This window comes from Hyaena hyaena, unplaced genomic scaffold, assembly GCF_003009895.1.
Source record: "Hyaena hyaena isolate Hyena2069 unplaced genomic scaffold, ASM300989v1 scaffold_96, whole genome shotgun sequence".
Classification (NCBI taxonomy): domain Eukaryota; kingdom Metazoa; phylum Chordata; class Mammalia; order Carnivora; family Hyaenidae; genus Hyaena; species Hyaena hyaena.
Genome location: NW_024080729.1, coordinates 3383553 through 3403094, shown reverse-complemented (window position 1 = coordinate 3403094; position 19542 = coordinate 3383553). Strand labels below are relative to the sequence as shown.

The 19542-nt window shown below is 36.8% G+C and overlaps 1 protein-coding gene across 1 annotated transcript in view; it reads right to left on the bottom strand.

Annotated features, from left to right (window-relative positions):
• The window catches only part of SRPK1 (SRSF protein kinase 1), a 63840-nt gene that overhangs the window by 26689 nt on the left and 17609 nt on the right, over positions 1–19542 (bottom strand). The window contains 4 exon segments of the mRNA XM_039235285.1: positions 3109–3196; positions 4214–4301; positions 5232–5340; positions 6803–6921. Coding sequence (XP_039091216.1) covers positions 3109–3196; positions 4214–4301; positions 5232–5340; positions 6803–6921 — 404 coding nt within the window.

Genomic DNA, 19542 nt, shown 5'->3' with positions numbered 1-19542 from the left:
TGTCTGACTTCACCTGAGGTCATGATCCCAAGGTTCCTGAGTTCAAGCCCCCCAGTTGGCTCTGCACGGATAGTGTGGGGATTCTCTCTCCCCTCCCTCCTCTGCTCATGCCCTCTCTCTCTCTCTCAAAATAAATATGCTTTAAAACAATTATGGATGAAATAATATATCTAAGGTTGGCCACAAAATTAGCAGGAGGTACAGACAAAACAAGATTGGTTATGAGTTGGTAACTCCTAAAGTGGATAATGGGTTTGTGGATATTCATTGAACTATTCTACTTCTGTATATATGAGATATACCAAAATAGGATTTTTAAAAATGTAGACTGCTTAAAAAAATCCAGAGAACAGTAATTTTTAAATTACTCTCTTATGTTCCTAGTTTCAAACTTTTTCTTTTAAGTAGTCTTCAGGCCCAGTGCAAAGCCCAACACAGGGCTTGAACTCAAAAACCCTCTGAGATGATCAAGGCCTGAGCTGTGATCAACAGTCAAATGCTTAACCAACTGGCCACCCAGGGGCTCCCTAGTTTCAAGCTTTGATTTGCTGAGAGAAATATTACAAACTGACAATTATATATATATATATATATTTTTTTTTTTTGAGAGAGAACAAGCTGGGGAGAGGGACAGAAGGAAAGGGAGAGGGAGAGGAAGGAGGGAGGGAGGGAGAGGGGGAGAGAGAGAGAGAGAGAGAGAGAGAGAGAGAGAGAGAGAGAGAGAGAATTCCAAACAGGCTTGACATTCAGCATGGAGCCCTATGTGGGACTCAACCCCATGACCCCAGGATCATGACCTGAACAGAAGTCGAGAGTCAGGTACTCAAATGACTGAGACACCCAGGCAGCCATGACAACGGTATTTTAATTTGTAAGTGGATATAAAAATGACCAAACATTTAGTAACTTAAGAAACAAAAAGAACTAGAAAAAAGGATACATGAAAAAAATTTCTTGAGAAGATGGTGTAAGGAAAAAAAAAATAGAGGGGTGAAAACTAAGAAGAGTTACATTTGAGTAAGAGGAGCTAGGAAAAGGAGGAAAATGCATACCAGAAAAAGAAGTATCCTACAGACATAGTAGGTCACATAGATGGACTTAACTGATACTCACTGGCTAATGTCAATAGTATATATAGACTAGATGACCCTCTTTAATCACTCCTCTCTCCTTACTACCCAGAGAAGTAGAATGAATCAAGTATCCTGAAGTCTACATGATTAACTTTCCAGTTCAGGGCCCCTTATACTTCAGTCTGAGAGAGGACAGTGCTCTAGAGATGCTCAGATGCTACGAAAAATACAGATACACACAGAGCTCCACGCAGACATGCCCGTGTGGTAAGAAGAGATGAGGGGCAGGGGAAGAGCAACCCATTAACCCTTAACTCAGCACTCTGAGTTTTATCCTTTTCAGTCTCTAGTAGCAGCAAATAATGCAGTAGCCAAGATAGTCGGAAGACAAGAAGGGGGAAGGGCAGAGAGAAGGTGGGCTAAGGACAAAGAGAAAAATAATTAAAACAGGGACTCAATGGATAAAACTAGAGAGAAACCACCTGGTAATGTCTGGAAAACATCTCAGAACCTGAAATTCAAATCCACTAAGATTTCAATAGTTAACACACACACACACACACACACACACACACCTACAAAGTGACCGCAAGAGACACAAGCTTCTGTTTTAAAACGGATAATTCTTGAAGCAGTTTTCTTCAGAAATCAGGGGTATGTGATTTGTACTTCTACAAGGGAATAACTTACAATTAAATTCAGAATGACAGATATAAATCTTTTCACCTTATCACCTGTTTTCTCTCCTACTTTCTTCTTGCTTCTCTATTCAAATCTCTTACCATAGTCCAAATGATAATGCAGAGCCCACATCTTTAAAAAGGAGATCACAACTGGCAATCAATAATGTATGTTAATAGAAGCTAAATATGCAGGAAATGCAGAATGAGAGGTATAAAATGTCTTTCTTTTTACATTTTTAAACAGTTTATGAACAGGTAGTCTTAGACTCTCCAATCCAAGTGAGATTCTACTTCATTGTTTTATTCTGAAAAACCTACAGGTCCTTATACGTATGGCTGTTGTAATAGTCTCTTAATTAATTCACTGCATGTCACTTTGATACTAACATGAGAAAAATCAGCTAAGGTTCCTTCCAACTCTAAAAACCCAGGGGTGCCTGGGTAGCTCAGTTGGTTGAGCGTCTGACTTCAGCTCAGGTCATGATCTCACGGTTCGTGGGTTTGAGCCCCGCATCAGGCTCTATGCTGACAGCTCAGAGCCTGGAGCTTATTTCAGATTCTGTGTTTCTCTCTCCCTAACCCTCCCCTGCTCACGCTGTCTCTCTCTCTCTCTCTCTCAAAAATAAATAAAACATTAAAAAAAATTAAAAATCCAGATAAAAACATGAAACATCAGTTTTTTTCATCATGACAAAATGTGATAACATACCTGTTTAGATTCTAAGCATAACCCCTGCACAGCCTATTCACCGTTGGAAGGCCAGGAAATAATATAATGCGTTAAAATTTTCTTTACTCAGTGTTTATCATGAAAAATTACTTCCACTAAAATTTCTGTGCTGATAAAAGTTATAAAATTTTTACTAATACAAGGCTATTTTTTTTAAAAGTTTTTCTTCTTGGGCACCTGGGTGGTCAGTAGGTTAAGTGTCTGACTTTGGTCATGATCTCACGGTTTGTGTGTTTGAGCCTCTTTTCATGCTCTGTGCTGACAGCTCAGAGCCTGGAGCCTACTTCAGATTGTATGTCTCCCTCTCTTCTCTCTCTGTCCCTCCCCCGCATGCACTTTGTCTCGCTCTCTCTCAAGAATAAAGAAACATTAAAAAAAAAAAAGTTTTCTTTTGACTTTGGTTTAACTTGTTTGAAAAGAGGAAAAAGCCTAAAGCAGTATTCTGAAAAATCACAACATATAAAGATAAATATGATTCACATCTATGTTCAGAAGCTTACTGTAAAACAAAGCAGTTTGATTGTACTTTGCCTTGAGAAAAGAGACGAATGCTATTTATTAAATCTTGTTCCTTTCTTAAAGACAAGGTTATTTCATGATTTATTTTCAAATAAAAGGATACGTGTTCCATTAACTCCTGATATTTTAAAGTCATCTAGTAGCTGAACAACCATTTCTCTATTTGGGTCATTAGGGTCTGAGTTACGAACCTAAAGTGAGAAAGAAACAGTATTCAATAAAAGGAGAAGCATGGAAATAACCCAAAGAGTCGGGGAGGGAACACCCACAGCACATGTAACAACGGATTAATTACTTCCAAGAAAGAGCTCATACAAATCTATGAGAAAGACATACTAAAATTTTAATAGCTCAAATAGGCAAAGAAATAAAGTTAACAAAAGGAAATACGACCAATATAGACTACTGTTCTAATTCAACCATTTTTCTACTAAAAGTGTGACTCCCAAATTAATTACTGGTTACGAGGCCACGAGGAACTACGGAGCCTTCCCAGGATGCAGGCCAGTCATCACACAGTTTATTCAGCTGACCCTCCCCGCCCCACAGAAAACCTTTCTCAGTGAAGGAAGCAAGCAGTACATTGATTTACTTTTGGGCACAAGCTCCTTATCTTGTCAGACTGACACTTTGCAAATTATGTTCTTAGAGTTCTCCAGGTCTAATGTGCTCACTTTACGAAGGAAAAATCTATGGCTCAGAAGAAATGAAGTGATGAGCTGGAGGGCATACTAGACCAGGGCTGGTCTTAAAGCCTAGGTTTTCTGAGTCTCAGCTCCTCCTCCTACAATGACAGCTTCCTAATTGATAACAAAACCGAAAATAAGTTTTTTCAATAAAATTTACCTAAGTTTTCAGATATTAAGGGAATTAATAAAGTATTTTATATTATATACAGTTTATAATACTTTAAAACATAAAATAAATGTTATAAACTTATTCACACAACTTTTAACCATGTAGGAAAGTAATACATTTTCTGGTGCTATCCGGCACATAAAATAAACATTTTTGTTTGTTTGAAAGTTTTTTTCAGTGTTTATGTACAGAGAATTCCCACCAGAGCACATTCCACCACTTCTACTACCACAGGCATGGAATGCATATTGTTATCTTCCTCTACTTCTTTAAGGATATTGGAACTTTATGTCTTAATTTAATAAAACTTGATGATGCTTCGCAGTCCACAAGTATGATCTAATACTCACTGATTTCAGCAACCGGATTTCATCTAGTGCGGTTTCAGTATAATGTTCAGCACTCTTAACTACTTTCATTGCCACAAACCTCTTCCCCCTAAGAAGCAAACACAGGCAGTTAAGGCGAATGCCCTATCCTCACTCTAGGAAGGTAAGATTCAGTCATAACTGGGAGGTAATAAAAGAACAAATACTGGTTCCATGTTTCCCTGTACTTAAGCATAGGTGATTTCTATGGGGTCATGTGTACCTGTTAACGGATGGCACTAACTGGCCAGATTTCATTTATGGGAGGAAGAAAATCTGTTCTTGGGTAATGTCAGTCATCATACATTTTCTCTAAGTTAGAGTCTACATTCTCAATGTCTCCCTGAATCCAAGTAAAACCATGAAATGGGAATAAATAAGGGGGAAATTCTAGCACACCAGAAGTATTCTATATATCTGCATTGTCAAAGAATTAAAAGCTGTAGCACTTTCCTATAAGAAGCCGGAAGAAATACTTGGGTGAAACCAAAGAGATAAAAAAATAAAGTGCAAAGATCTCAAAACACCGTCCCATCAAAGATAGACCATACACCCATAGGTAAACCTCCTATGTTAATTACCTGTGATATTTTTGTAGGAAAAATTTTAGACAGTATAGTTGAGCAAATCTCTTATTAAAATAAAATAATTTCACATAGGTTGGTCTAGGACATCATCTGAAAATTTAACTCTACGCTAGTAAAAAACAAAACAAAAAACCCCATGAATTTACATATCATACTTTTATTGAATATTTGTAATGTTTGAAGTTCTGAGTTCCAAGGGCCTTATAGATGCTAATTTTGTTCATGGTGAAGAACATGCTTCTTCTTCAGAGGAAAAGCCAAAATTTCCTAAGAACATAAAGATTATCAACAACAAAATTCTGATCAAGACATTGGTCTAAAGCTAGACTGAAGGCTGGGTCATCTCTGGAAAATCAGATAATAACATGTGGGCATCACTTAACTAGTTTCTCTGCGGGACCACGGCAACTTACTGGATATCCCACGATAACCACACTGTGGAGAAGTGTCCCCAGCCCAACTTCCGGATCACGTGGTATCTCCCATTGAATAGATCTCCGATTTTCACAAGATGATAACCTCCTGGAAGAAACAACAGGACGGAAACAGTCACTTAAGTAATAAGAGAAGGCATCTCATATTCCATCTTTCAACATCTATACATAGTTTATCAAATAAAAATGGTTTCTTCTATATAACAAACTGAGAAGAAACTTTTAAGTCTGCCATACACACAGCCACATACTGAACTCATGTTACTAAAAAACCATCTTAGCAAATAAGACTAATGATTTAGAGTAAGCAGGTGATGATTTGTTGAACAACCAATAGTTACTTTAAAAAACAAGTCACTGTCAAACAAAAACAAGGTTACATATCACAGTATTCTTGCCCCTCGATAATCTAATAGATGTATCTAAATATATGTTTAAAATAAAATCTATTGGGGCACCTGGGTGGCTTAGTCGGTTAAGCGTCCGACTTTCGCTTAGGTCATGATCTCGCGGTTCGTGGGCTCGAGCCCCGCGTCAGGCTCTGTGCTGACTGCCAGCTCAGAGCCTGGAGCCTATTTCAGAGTCTGTATCTCCCTCTCTCTCTGACCCTCCCCTGCTCACACTGTCTCTCTCTCTCTCTCCTAGAAATAAATAAAACAATAAAAAATAAAATAAAATAAAATCTATTTATAGTTTCAGTCTCAGGATTCACTAATCAGGGAGACTAGTGAATTCCATTTATTTAGGGTTACCTGGGCGGCTCATTAAGTGTCTCACACTTGATTTCAGCTCAGGTCATGATCTCACGGTTCATGAGTTCCAGCCCCATGTCTGGCTCTGCACTGACTATGCTTTCCTCTCTCCCTGTCTGCCCCTTCCTTGCTTGTGCTCGTGCTTGCTCTCAAAATAAAAAAAAACACTTAAACTTAAAACTTAATAAAAACCAGAAAGGCCTGAAAAGGCTGCCAACAGTGGCAGGAATCAAGGTATTTTTACATCTATCTTTGCTTGCTGAGAGTAACACAAACTACGTTCTCCTAGACGGTAAGACACGTTCTGTTATAACTTGCTGCCTAGAATCTTAGAAAGTCTCATAAAGAAACAAAAATTTTATCAGGCAACTTTATGACACAGTTTAAGTATCTATAATTCCAGTTTAACTTACTTTAGCAATCATTATGAGGAAAAAAGTCACGTAAAGGTTTTTTTTTTTTTTTGAGAAGCCTATATATCAACTCTCATTGCTGGTTATTTCTGGGTGATACTGCATTGTAGATGGTTCTTATTTTCTTTTTGTTTAACATCTCTCTGAAATTTTCTAAGGTAAATATGCACTATCATTTTTAAGGAGAAACGGGTAAAAACACTTAATATAAAACCAAGCTTTAATAAATTAAACTGAACTGAGAGGAAATATTATTTCTTACACTTAGAGAAAAGGATGCAATAGGCAGAAAGCATCAAAATAGCTTACACTGATAGACCTAACATTTAAGTGAGAAGTTGCATATAGGCAGGAATCACGTCTTACTTGGTATCAAAAGCGTTACCTTTACAATAATCATTGGGATCTTCCTGTTCATCATCATCAGATCCCAGAATCTCCTCTTCCTGCTCTGGTAGATCACTTTCTGAGTGGGGAGCAGAGCCTCGGTGCTGAGTTTCAGATCTAAGAAATAATATAAACATATTCATTCCATACGGACAGAATAAAATAGGACATAAAGACAATGTCATTATCAAAATGTCTCCCCACCTAACAGATAATATAAACAGATTATCTAGTGGTGGCCTAAGAAAATATTAGCTATCGCTTTACCTTATGTTGGGAAAAGAATATTTTTTATATAAAAAGTCAGTACATGATTAAATAAAATCTGGGAAACACAAGTACAAAGGGAAAAAATAACCTGAAACTCAATATCCAAAGAAAACTGCCAATAAAACGATGACATTTTCTTTTAGTATTTTCCTGTATTTTTATGAAAATGTGTATCTGTAATCACACACTACATAAACGAATCTGTATCCTGATTTTCTCTGATAGGTAAAAATGGTCTCTCACTAAAAATTTTAAAAAATTTTACTAACTCCTTTCTCTACATGCCAATCAATGAGTTATATCAAAATTTCTATGCACTGATAGGTTCAGAGGCAAAAAGACTTAGATTTACATTCAGGCTGACACTTATTAGCTGCCTGCTAAATATAAAGTTTTAAGCAAAAAAAGCAGGGTACAAAACATTCCTTTCAGTAGCTGCAGGAAAAGGAATTTTAATCCCATTTTTCAATATTTTATTTACCTTCTCATCAATCTATTTCATCAGTTTTTTCAAAACAAAAAAAAATTTTTTTTTTTTGAGAGAAAGAGAATGTGCGTGCACGAGTGGGGGAGGGGCAGAAAGAGAGGGAGACAGAATTTGAAGTAGGCTCCATGCTGAGCTGTCAGCATACAGCTGGACATGGGGCTTGAACTCCCGAACCATGAGATCATGACCTGAGCTGAAATCAGATGCTTAACCGACTGAGCCACCCTGGTGTTCCAACAATAAATTTTCCATAGCAAAACCAGTTACGTCAGCTATTGAGACAGAAGACATACCTTGGCAAGCAACACTAATGATTCAGATTTAGATTTTTGGTGACCTTTCCAACCTGCCTCACTTCTTGGCACTTTTGTTCTTCCAGGAATACAAAGTAGCTATAGAACTACATGATTCAATGTGTTCATTTTTAGTGAACACAGGTCTTTGGGAAACTTATTAAGAATTACCTGGCCCAATTTCCTAGATAGAAATAATGTGTCTGAATGAATATTCCTAAATTTATGATTAAGATGAATTTCTAAAATGGATCTCTCATTTCGAACTTGTTGCCTTTTACAATTAAAATTACAATCTGATTGGGGTGCCTGGTAGGCTCAGTCAGTTAAGTGTCTGACTCCTGATCTCGACCCAGCTACTGATCTCAGGGTCATGAGTTCCAGCCTTGCAATGGGCTCCACACTGGACATGGAAACTACTTAAAAACAAAACAAAGCAAAAAACAAATAAAAACTACTATATGACTGTAAGAAGAACTAAAATTATGAAATTCCTGAAAAGCAGTGAGGTATAAGTGAAAATCGAACATAAAAATGTTGAAATACTAGAATTCTACAAATATCATGGGATTCATTATGTTAAAAAAATTGATAAAGATTTGAAAATTCTTGGAAGCAAATAGATTTGTGAACAGAAGCTTTTAATTATAAAACTGTACATTAAATAGCATTCCCAGTTAAAGGATTTATGATTGTTCTAAATTGTCAATCACAATGAGAAATACAAGTCCCTACCCTGAGACATGTGTTGATAGAGAAGAAACCCTCTTCTTATTCTAAAACATTAGAGAAACAGATTACCTAAGGAAAAAGTCCTACTTTTAACTTTTAAATATCATTTTAAAAATACACTAAACTTATATTTAAGCATTAATTTCAAATAGATAATGTCTTAATGTTCGCTCGTCTCTCAGTGGTGGATGTCCTGTTCCTTCAATCTCAGTCTTCCTCGCTCTTGATTTACTCCATTTTCATAGCGCATATTACTGGTAAATTCTGAAGAATGAGTGCATGGGAGGTAAATTTATTAAGATCTCTCCTATTTCTATTTTATCCTCACTCCTGACTACCAAATCCAATCAATGCCTTCTGATTTCTGAGTCTACAAACAGGGCTTGGTCTTTCTCCCTGGTAGGAAGAAATCCTTTTTTAAAAAGGATTTTCGGGGCGCCTGGGTGGCTTAGTCGGTTAAGCGTCCGACTTTCACTTAGGTCATGATCTCGCGGTTCGTGGGTTCGAGCCCTGCGTCGGGCTCTGTGCAGCTCAGAGCCTGGAGCCTGTTTCAGTCTGTGACTCCCTCTCTCTCTGACCCTCCCCTGCTCATGCTGTCTCTCTCTCTCTCTCTCTTCTAGAAATAAATTAAAAAACATTAAAAAAAAAAAAAGGATTTTCTATTTACTTATTTTTAAACGTTGGGCTTTTTGTTTTGTTTTGTTTTTGAGAGACAGAGTGCGAGCATGGGATGGGCAGAGAGACAGAGGGAGACACGGAATCCAAAGCAGGTTCCAGGTTCTGAGTGTCAGCATAGAGCCCGAGGTGGGGCTCGAACCCACGGATGTGAGATAATGACCTAAGCCAAAGTCAGACGCTCAACCAACTGAGCTACCCAGGTGCCCCAAAGATTTTCTCTTTAATTCCCATGTTCTAAAATATCCTGAATGGCTTTTTGTTTATTTTATTTTTTAAAGTTTTAACATTTACTTATTTTTGAGAGACAAAACATGAGCAGGGAAGGTGTAGAGAGGGAGATACAGAATATGAAGTAGACTCCAGGCTCTGACCTGCCAGCACAGAGCCAGATGTAGGGGCTCAAACCCACGAACTATGATATCATGACCTGAGCGGAAATTGGAGGCTTAATCAACTGAGCCACACAGATGCCCCTGAATGGCTTTTTAAAAATCTAACTTGCTAAGTACTTTTTGCATTAGTACTTACAAACTAGAGATTCATTTAGTTCTGAGAAAGTTTCTTGTGTTTTGATGTAAATTTAATCCTCTATTCTTTACTGGAACTTTTTTTTCCCCTCCCAGATAATGGACCCTCTGGCTTACTGCACTAATTTCCTTATATTTTCTATCTTTTTAGATCTTGTTGTTCTATTTTTAAGACTTATCTTTCTAACTTGTGTTGTCTATTACATTTCTACCATATTTTTAATTTCCTAAACTTTGGTCCTTTTTGTTTTTTTAAATTAATGTAAACTCTGTGAGGTTCGAAATTACAACTCTCAGATCAAGAATCCTATACTCTAGGGGCACCTGGGTGGTTCAGTCGGTTAAATGTCCAACTTTGGCTCATGATCTTGCAGTTTGTGAGTTCGAGCCCCATATCGGATCTGCGCTGACAGCTCAGAGCCTGCAACCTGTTTCAGATTCTAGGACTCCCTCTCTCTCTGCCCCTCCCTGCTCATGCTCCCTGTCTCTCAAAATATAAGTAAACGTTAAAAACAAATCATATGCTCTACCAACTGAGCCAGCCAGGTGCCCCTTTTTTGCTCTTAATGTTCCTTTTTTACAGACTCCTGCATAGTTTCAATGATGCACTGTCTTATTTTACCTTAAAGACACTATATATAAAGTTTCCTGCTGATCCTTGCATCATCTTGGCTTTCTCAAACTGCCCATGTTTTACTAATACCAAACTTTCATACATGATGTCCCTCAAGGAATATCAGACAACGGAAAAGAGTCTCTGTCATAAAAAGATAAAAACAAAAAGAGAAATTTTGAGAAAACAGAAACAGTTACTATCAGATAACGAGGATGATGACCTGATTAAAGAATTCAGAATTACTGTAACCTTTATTGATGAAGGGTATTAAGAGAAAATTAAAAATTGGAAGAAATGTTATAGAAAGCAATTTCAGCTTGTTTGAAACCCATTCTTCCTGTAACAAAAAAAGGAGAGTTCTAAAATAATTTCAGTCTCTGCTTTTAAGCTCTTCATACCTATACTTCATGTCTCAAATATCTGCTATTCATGTTCAGAAGAAACTATGTCAGCACTTTGAATTGTTTTTTAATGTTTTTTTTTTTTTAATTTTTTGAGAGTCAGAGAGAAACAGCGTGAGCAGGGGAGGGGCAGAGAGAGAGGGAGACAGAATCTGAAGCAGGCTACAGTCTCTGAGCTGTCAGCACAGAGCCCGATGCGGGGCTCGAACCCACAGACTGTGAGATCATGACCTGAGCTCAAGCCCACAGACTGTGAGATCATGACCTGAGCCGAAGTTGGACGCTTAACCGACTGAGCCACTCAGGCGCCCATGCAATGTCAGCACTTTAAAGCTCTCAAAGCTGTTACAAATGTTGCAAATCTCAAATGTAAACTGAAATGGACAAGAGATCACATTTTAATAGCAGTATGAGTCTAAAAGAGTCAAATAATTTGTAACCTGATCAAAAGAGCAATAATGATAGAAACAGGAATATACTTGGCCAGGGTACAGAATGAAGCCAAGGCAAAAATCTGTGAGGAAGGCAGAAAGTAGTGGAAAAGTTTGGCAGTTTTGTTTGTAAGAACAGACAGATGATAAAAGCCAAATTAGTCAGGGCACTGCCCCTTATTTCTTTTTTTTAAATATATATTTTAAGTTTTTATTTCTTTGAGAGACAGAGTGAGTGGGGATGAGGCAGAGAGAGAATCTCAAGCAGGCTCTGCACTGTCAGAGTTAAGCCCATTGTGGGGCTTGAACTCATAAACCATGAGATCATGACCTGAGCCGAAAACCAAGAGGCGGATGCTTAACTGACTGAGCCAATTAGGCACCCTGTGCCACCGTTTCTAAGGATCCTTTCAATTCAGATTCCATTCCTGCCTGGTATAATTCTCATTTCTTTTTTTTTTTTTTTTATAATTTTCATTTCTAACCATCCTTTACACCAATCACTAGTCACCCAAATATATATAGTAAAACCAAAGTGCCAAACAAAAATTTATTATCTTTGAATTAAATACTACATATTCATAATTGCCATAGAGAATGTGCTACTTACAAGTTTTCATTTAAACATTTCATGAACTTACATAGTCACATGAACTACATGAGCTTCCCATTCCCCCCCCACCACCTTTTTTTAACACAAAGTCTATTACTAACCCACTAAATTGGCTTATAACCTACTAGTGGGCTGTATTTGAAAAACACTGTCCTAAAATTATTTTTAGCTTCTTTAGTGAGATTGAATTCACGTGCCATAAATTCAACAATCTAAAGCATATAATTCAGTGGTTTTAGTATATTCACAGAGTTGTACAATTTTGCCGCAATCTAGAACATTTAGAAAATTTAGAACATTTTCATCACTCCCACCAAAAAGCTAATCCCATTAGCAGCTCACCATCACACCTTTCCCTTAGACTCTGAAAACCACCAATCTACTTTCTGTCTCTATGAATTTGCCTATTTTGGACATTTCATGTAAGTGGAACAACTCAATGTGTGGTCTTTTCTGACTTCCTTCACATAGTATGTTTTCAAGGTTCACTCCATGTTGTAGGATGCAGCAGTACTTCACTACTTCTTACCAATGAATAATATTCCGTTATATGGATAGACCACATTTTATTTATCCATTCATCAGTTGATGGACATTTGGGTTGTTTCCATGTTTTGACTATGGATACACACCAAGAGTTGGACATAATGATTTTATCACAGTATTTATTACAGCAAATGATCAGAAACAAAAACGTTAAGATGATGGATTACACAACTATATTTTTATCATCTTCCTGCTCAAAGCCAATAAAACTAAAATAAAGGAATACATTTTTAAATCTAAAACAATGTGAAGACAGAGAGAGAGCTACATCCTAGCAACCTAGAAAACCAGAGGTAGGGTGATCCACAGTGGTGGAGGGAGAAAGCCAACCTATGATTAAACTATGGATACAGAGGTATGATGGAATGCAGGTATGAGTAAAGGGAGTTTTATAAACTAAAAGTTTGTAAAATAACATTGATACCCTAACACAACACAGTAGACAGCCTGGCATTTATCCTATAGAGCTAGGAATTCTAAAAACAATGAACACAAACAGAATAACAAAGGCTGTCAGTGTGGATACTGGTACTCCAGATTCTGGAGCCCAGTATCATGGTGGCACTCTACCTATTCATCTTAAAGAAAAATCCTTTCTAGGGACACAGGGCTTTCAATTAGTTCTCTAATGGCTCATCTCATAAATACAAAGAGCTGACCACATGTACATAAGTATACATCTGAGGAAAGCCTCCAACCCCCAAAGATAGAGACCAAGATAAATCATTAGAAAACCAATCCTAGAGGAGAGAAATGCATTCAGGAAGAAAACACTTGAGATAAGTTCAAAACAATGTCACAGAGATGTTCACTGAACTTGGGAGAACAGATGAACACAGTGCGAACTTTAACAGAGAAATAGGAAATACTAAGAAGTACCACACAGAGGTCACAGAGCTAAAGAATACAATAATTGAAGTGAAAACTACACTAGATTTAACAGCAGACTAGATGAAGCAGAAGAAAAGATCAGTCAACTCAAAGACAGTGAAACTTTAATCAGAGTAGGAAAAAAAGTGAAGACAACTTAAGGGGATTATGGGATATCAAATGGACAAATATTTGCATTATAGAGGTCCCAGAAGGTGAAGAGAAAGAGAAAGGGTAGAATGGGTAGTTGTCATTAACTTAAAAACAGATTATTAAATTATATAAATTGTTATATGTAAGCCTCATGGTAACCACAAAGCAAAAATCTACAGTGAATACACAAAAGGTAAAGAGGAAGGAACGCACAATTATATCACTAAAGAAAGTAGTCAAATCATAAAGGAAGAGAGAAAGAGAAGAAACAGAGAGGAACTGCAAAAACAGCCAGTAAACAATAACAGTAAGTACATACTTACTTAAAAAAAAAAAAAATTTTTTTTAACATTTATTTATTTTTGAGTGACAGGGAGACAGGGCGTGAACAGGGGAAGGCAGAGAGAGAGAGAGGGACACACTGAAACTGAAGCAAGTTCCAGGCTCCAGGCTCCAGAGCTGTCAGCCCAGAGCCCGATGTAGGGCTCCAACTTATAAACCGTGAGGTCATGACCTGAGCTGAAGCTGGACGCCCAACTGACTGAGTCACCCAGGCATCCCAATAACTGCTTTAAATATAACTGGAATAAATGCTCCAATCAAGACACAGAATGGCTGAATGGATAAAAAGACAAGACTCATCTATATTTGCTCTACAAGAAGACTCATTTCAAATAAGGACACACATGACAAAAAATGCAAGTATGGAATGATGTCCCATGCAAATAGAAACAACAAGAAAGCTGGAGTAGCTATACTACTTTTATCAGAAAAAAACAGACTTTAAAACAAAGACTGTAATAAGAAACAAAGATGGCATCACAAAATGATAAAGGGGTCAATCCAACAATAGGACATGACATTTATAAATATTTAGGCACCTAACATAGAAGCACCTAAATATACAAAGCAGATATTAACAGACCTCAAGTGAGAAAACAGACAGCAATATGGTAATAACAGGGAATTTTAATGCCCCACTTACACTGATGGACACAACACCCAAACAGAAAATCAATAAGGAAAATACGGCCTTAAATGACTCATTAGACCAGATGGACTTAACAGATACATACAGAAACCACCACCCAAAGGCAACAGAATACACTCCTCCAAGTGTACATGTAACATTCTCCAAGATAGACTATATGCTCACAAAACATTAATAAATATATAAGGACTGAAATCATATCAAGCATCTTTTCTGACCACAAGACTTATGCAACTAGAAATAAATTACAAGAAAATAAGAGATTAAACGTGCTACTGAACAATCAGTAAGTCAAAAATATCAAGAGAAATAAAAAATACCTTGAGACAAATGGAAATTGAAATGTACCAAAATTTGTGAGATGCAGTACTTCTAAGAGGGAAGGTCATAGTGACAAATGCCTACCTTAAGAAACAAGAAAAGTCTCAAACAACGTAACTTTACACCTCAAGGAACTAGAAAAAGAAAAACAAAGCCCAAAGTTAGTATAAGGAAGGAAGTAACAAAAACAAGAGCAGAAATATACAAAATAAGAGGCTAACAAGACAACACAGAAGATCAATGAATCTAAGGGCTGGTTTTCTGAAAAAATAAACAAAACTGACACTCCTTTAAGACAATCCTTTAACTAGACTAAGGAAAAAATATGACTCAAATCAAATCAGAAATGAAAGATGCGATGTTACAACTGCGCCTACACATATACAAAAGATGATCAGAGACTACTATGAAACAACTGTATGCTAACAAACTAGACAACCAAGAAGAAATGGATATATTCCTAGAAAATATAACCTACCAAGACTGAATCACGAAGAAACAGAAAATCTGAACAGACCAATTACCAGGAAGGAGATTGAATCAGTAATCAAAAATCTCCCAACAAAAACCAGATTGGTTCACTGGTAAATTCTACCATAAAGTCAAAGTCAAATACCAATTCTCCTCAAACTCTACCAAAAAACAGAAGAGGAGGGAGCTCTTCTGAATTCATTTTAGGAAGCCAGATTTACCCTGATACCAAAACCAGACAAGGATACCACAAGAGAGGAAAATTGCAGGCTAATATCCCTGATAAACATAGACGCAAAAATCCTTAACAAAATATTAGCAAACCAAACTCAACAAATACATTAAAGAATCATTCACTACAATCAAGTGGGACTTAGTCCAGGGATGCAAGGATAGTTCAACATCCACAAATCAATCAACACGATACACATTAATAATATGAAGGATAAAAATCATGATCATCTTGATAGATGAAGAAAAAGATTTAGCATAATTTAACATCCATTTATGATAAAAACTCTCAACAAAGTAGATACAGAGAGAACAAACCTTAACAAAATAAAGGCCACCTATGACACAGCCCACAGTTGACCCTGTATTCAATAGCAAGAAAGCCTTTTCTCTAAGATCAGGAACAAGACAAGGATGCTCATCTCATTGCTTCTATTCAACATTGTACTGGAAGGGCTAGCCAGAGCAATTAGACAAGAAAAAGAAATGAAAGGCATCCAAATTGGAAAGGAATAAGTAAAACTGTCACTATCTGCAGATAACATGAGATTATATGTAGAAGAACCTAAAGACTGTCAAAAAACAGAATTCAGTTCAGTTGCAGAATACAAAATCAAATACACAATAACTGGTTGTGTTTCTATATAATAACAATGAACCATCAGAAGGAGAAATTAAGAAAAGAATACCATTTACGACTGTATCGAATAAAATACCTAGGAATAAACTTAACAAGGAGATGAAACACCTGTATATTGAAAACAACAAAACATTAATGAAAGAAAATGAAAATGACACAAATAAATGTAAAGACAGTCTATATTCACGGATTGGAAGAATCAATACTGTTGATTAAATAAATATCCATACTACCTAAAGCAAAATAAACATTCAATGCAATCCCCATCAAAATTCCAATAGCCTTTTTTTAAAGAAATAGAACAAATAATCCTGAAATTTTGTATGGAACTGTAAAAAAAAAAAAAAAAAAGAAAAAGAAAGAAACCAAATAACCAAAAATTCTTGAGAAAGAACTACAAAGCAGGAAGTTTCAGGCACCTTGATTTCAAACTACATTACAAAGCTGTAGTGGTCCAAATAGTATGGTACTGGCATAAAAACAGACTCATAGATCAATGAAACAGAACAGAGAACTCAGAAATAAATCCACACATATATATCGGTTTAAATTAATTTATTATGACCAAGGAACCATGAACGGGGAAAGGCTAGTCTCTTCAATAAATGATGCTGGGAAAACTGGACAGTCTTAGGCATAAGAATGAAACTGCATCACTATCTTACACCATACACGAACAGATTAAACACTTAAAACGTAAGACCAGAAACCATAAAACTACTAGAAGAAAACATAGGTGGTAAACTCCTTGGCAAAGGTTTTGATGAATTTTTGACACCAAAAGCAAATACAACAAAAGCAAAAATAAGTAAGTGGGACTATATTGTACTAAAAAGCTGCAGAGGAAAGGAAACCATCAACAAAATGAAAGGCAAGCTACTGAATGGGAGGAAATATTTGTAAATCATATATCTGACAGGAGGCTAATATTCAAAATATTAAAGAATTCATAAAACTCAATAGGAAAAAAATTCAATTAAAAAATTTAGATCTTCTAAAAGAAGATTTGACTAGACATTTTCCCAAAGACAGAGAGATGGCCACCAGATACACATAAATGTGTTCAACGTCACTAATCATCATGGAAGTGGAAATCAAAACCATAATGAGGTATCACCTCACATCTGTTAAAAAGGCTAACAGAAATGTTGATAATTTCATATCAAAAAAGAAAATAAATAGCAAGTCTGGTGGGGATGTGGAGAAACTGGAACATTCATACATTGCTCATGGAAATGTGAAATAATATAAACACTTGGGAAGTCTGTCAGTTTCTCAAATGTTAAATGTTAGAATTACCATATGACACAATAATTCTACTTCTAGGTATATATACAGAAATGGAAATGTGCTCACACACAAAAAAAGTGTGCACAATTGTTCACAACAGCATTAATCTTAATAAACCTTATAACCATTATACTAAGTGAAAGAAGTCAGCCACAAAAGACCACAAATCGTATTACTTCATTTACATTAAATGTCCAGAATAGGCAAATTCCAAGACAGAAAGATTAGTTGCCAGAATCTGGGGGAAGGGTATAAGGTGAGTGACGGGTAATCAGTTTCAGCTTTTTTTTTGGGGGGGGGGGGTGAATGGTGGTGGTGGTAGCAGTAAAAATGTTCTAAACTTATACTGTGGTAAGACTGTTGTACATCTCTGCTGTAGGATAGGGGAGAGAGTGGAGGTAGGATAAGTGAATTTTCTTTAATCAAAGTAGGAATTGGGGTACCTGGGTGGCTCAGTCAGTTAAATGTCTGACTCTTGATTTAGACTCAGGTCATGATCTCAGTCTTTTTAAAATTTTTTAAAAATGTTTTATTTATTTTTGAGAGACAGAGACAGCATGAGCAGGGGAGGGTCAGAGAGAGAGGGAGATACAGAATCTGAAGATAGGCTTCAGGCTCTGAGCTAGCTGTCAACACAGAACAGAGCCCGACGCAGGGCTCCAACCCACGAACCGTGAGATCATGACCTGAGCCGAAGTCGGACGCTTAACCGACTGAGACACGATCTCAGTCTTGATATAGACCCTGCACTGGGCTCATGGCTGTCCTTCCCTCTCCCTCTGTCCCTCCCTAGCTTGCATGTTGTCCTCCCTGCCGCCATAAACACATACATACATACAATTTCAAATTTAACAAATCATAGCACAGCAATACGCACGATGGAGATGTGCATTCAACAGAAGAATATGAAATGAATATAATGCTACATGCCAATTATATTCCAATAAAACAAAAACAACCAGCTACAAAGAAATAGGTTAAGTAGTTGCTTTAGGAGTAGGCCCATTACTGGGGAAAGGGTAGGCCAGAACACTGTAGCTTTTATTTAAAAAGGCTTTCATTCTAGGGGTGCCTGGGTGGCTCAGTCAGTTAAGTGTCCTGACTCTTTTTTATTTAAAATTTTTTTAACGTTTATTTATTTTTGAGAGACAGAGGATGAGTGGGGGAGGGGCAGAGAGCAATGGAGACACAGAATCTGAAGCAGGCTCCAGGCTCTGAGCTGTCAGCACAGAGCCCGATGCAGGGCTCGAACTCACAGACCTTAAGGTCATGACCTGAGCCAAAGCTGGACACTTAACCAAGCCACCTAGGTGCCGTATGCTTAAAATCTGTAATGTTTCACACAGATGCATTATTTATTATTTCTAATTTGCTGGAAATTTAGATATCTGTGGCTAGTAACTTCAAACATTAAAAAAATGGGATACACAGGAAAGCATTAAATCTACTTTCCTGACATGGTGCAATGATAGGTAATAAATTATTTTCTTGTAGCTTAGAGAGATCTAGTACACGTGTGGTTATGAATTGCATTTTTGTAAATGGTCAAATGATGTGTTGAAGCAGAAATTTCCTTGTAAAGTAGATATCTGTTCAAGAATGAAAAGTGTTTTTTTGACATCTGGTCTATCAGATAGATAGAAAGATAGATAATAAGTTAATTGTTTATTTTTGAGAGAGAGCGAGTCAGGAAGATACAGAATCTGGAAGCAGCCTCCAGGCTCTGCACTGGCAGAGCCTGATGTAGTCAATCAGACTGACTGTATATTTCTGAGAGAGAGACAAAGAGCAAGGGAGACACAGAATCTGGAAGCAGTCTCCAGGCTCTGCACTGTCAGAGCCTTAGGTGGGGCTCGAACCCAGGAACTGTTGAGATGATGACTTGAGCTGAATTTTTTGTTTTGACTCTCCTGACCTTTTACCTTTTGCCATACATACATTTTTTGCTCTTATGGGATAAAATATTTCAATCTTTATATATACAGCTTTTTGGTCATTTAAATCTTTAATCCATCTCTATTTATGTTAAGAAGAATACGTTAAGAATATAACTTTTTTTTATCCCAGTTATTCCAGCAACAGTTGGAATCCATTTTTTTCTGAATTGATTTGAAACACAATTTACATAGTGTTAAATTCCCATGTATTTACTTCTTTTTGGATACTCCATTCTGTTC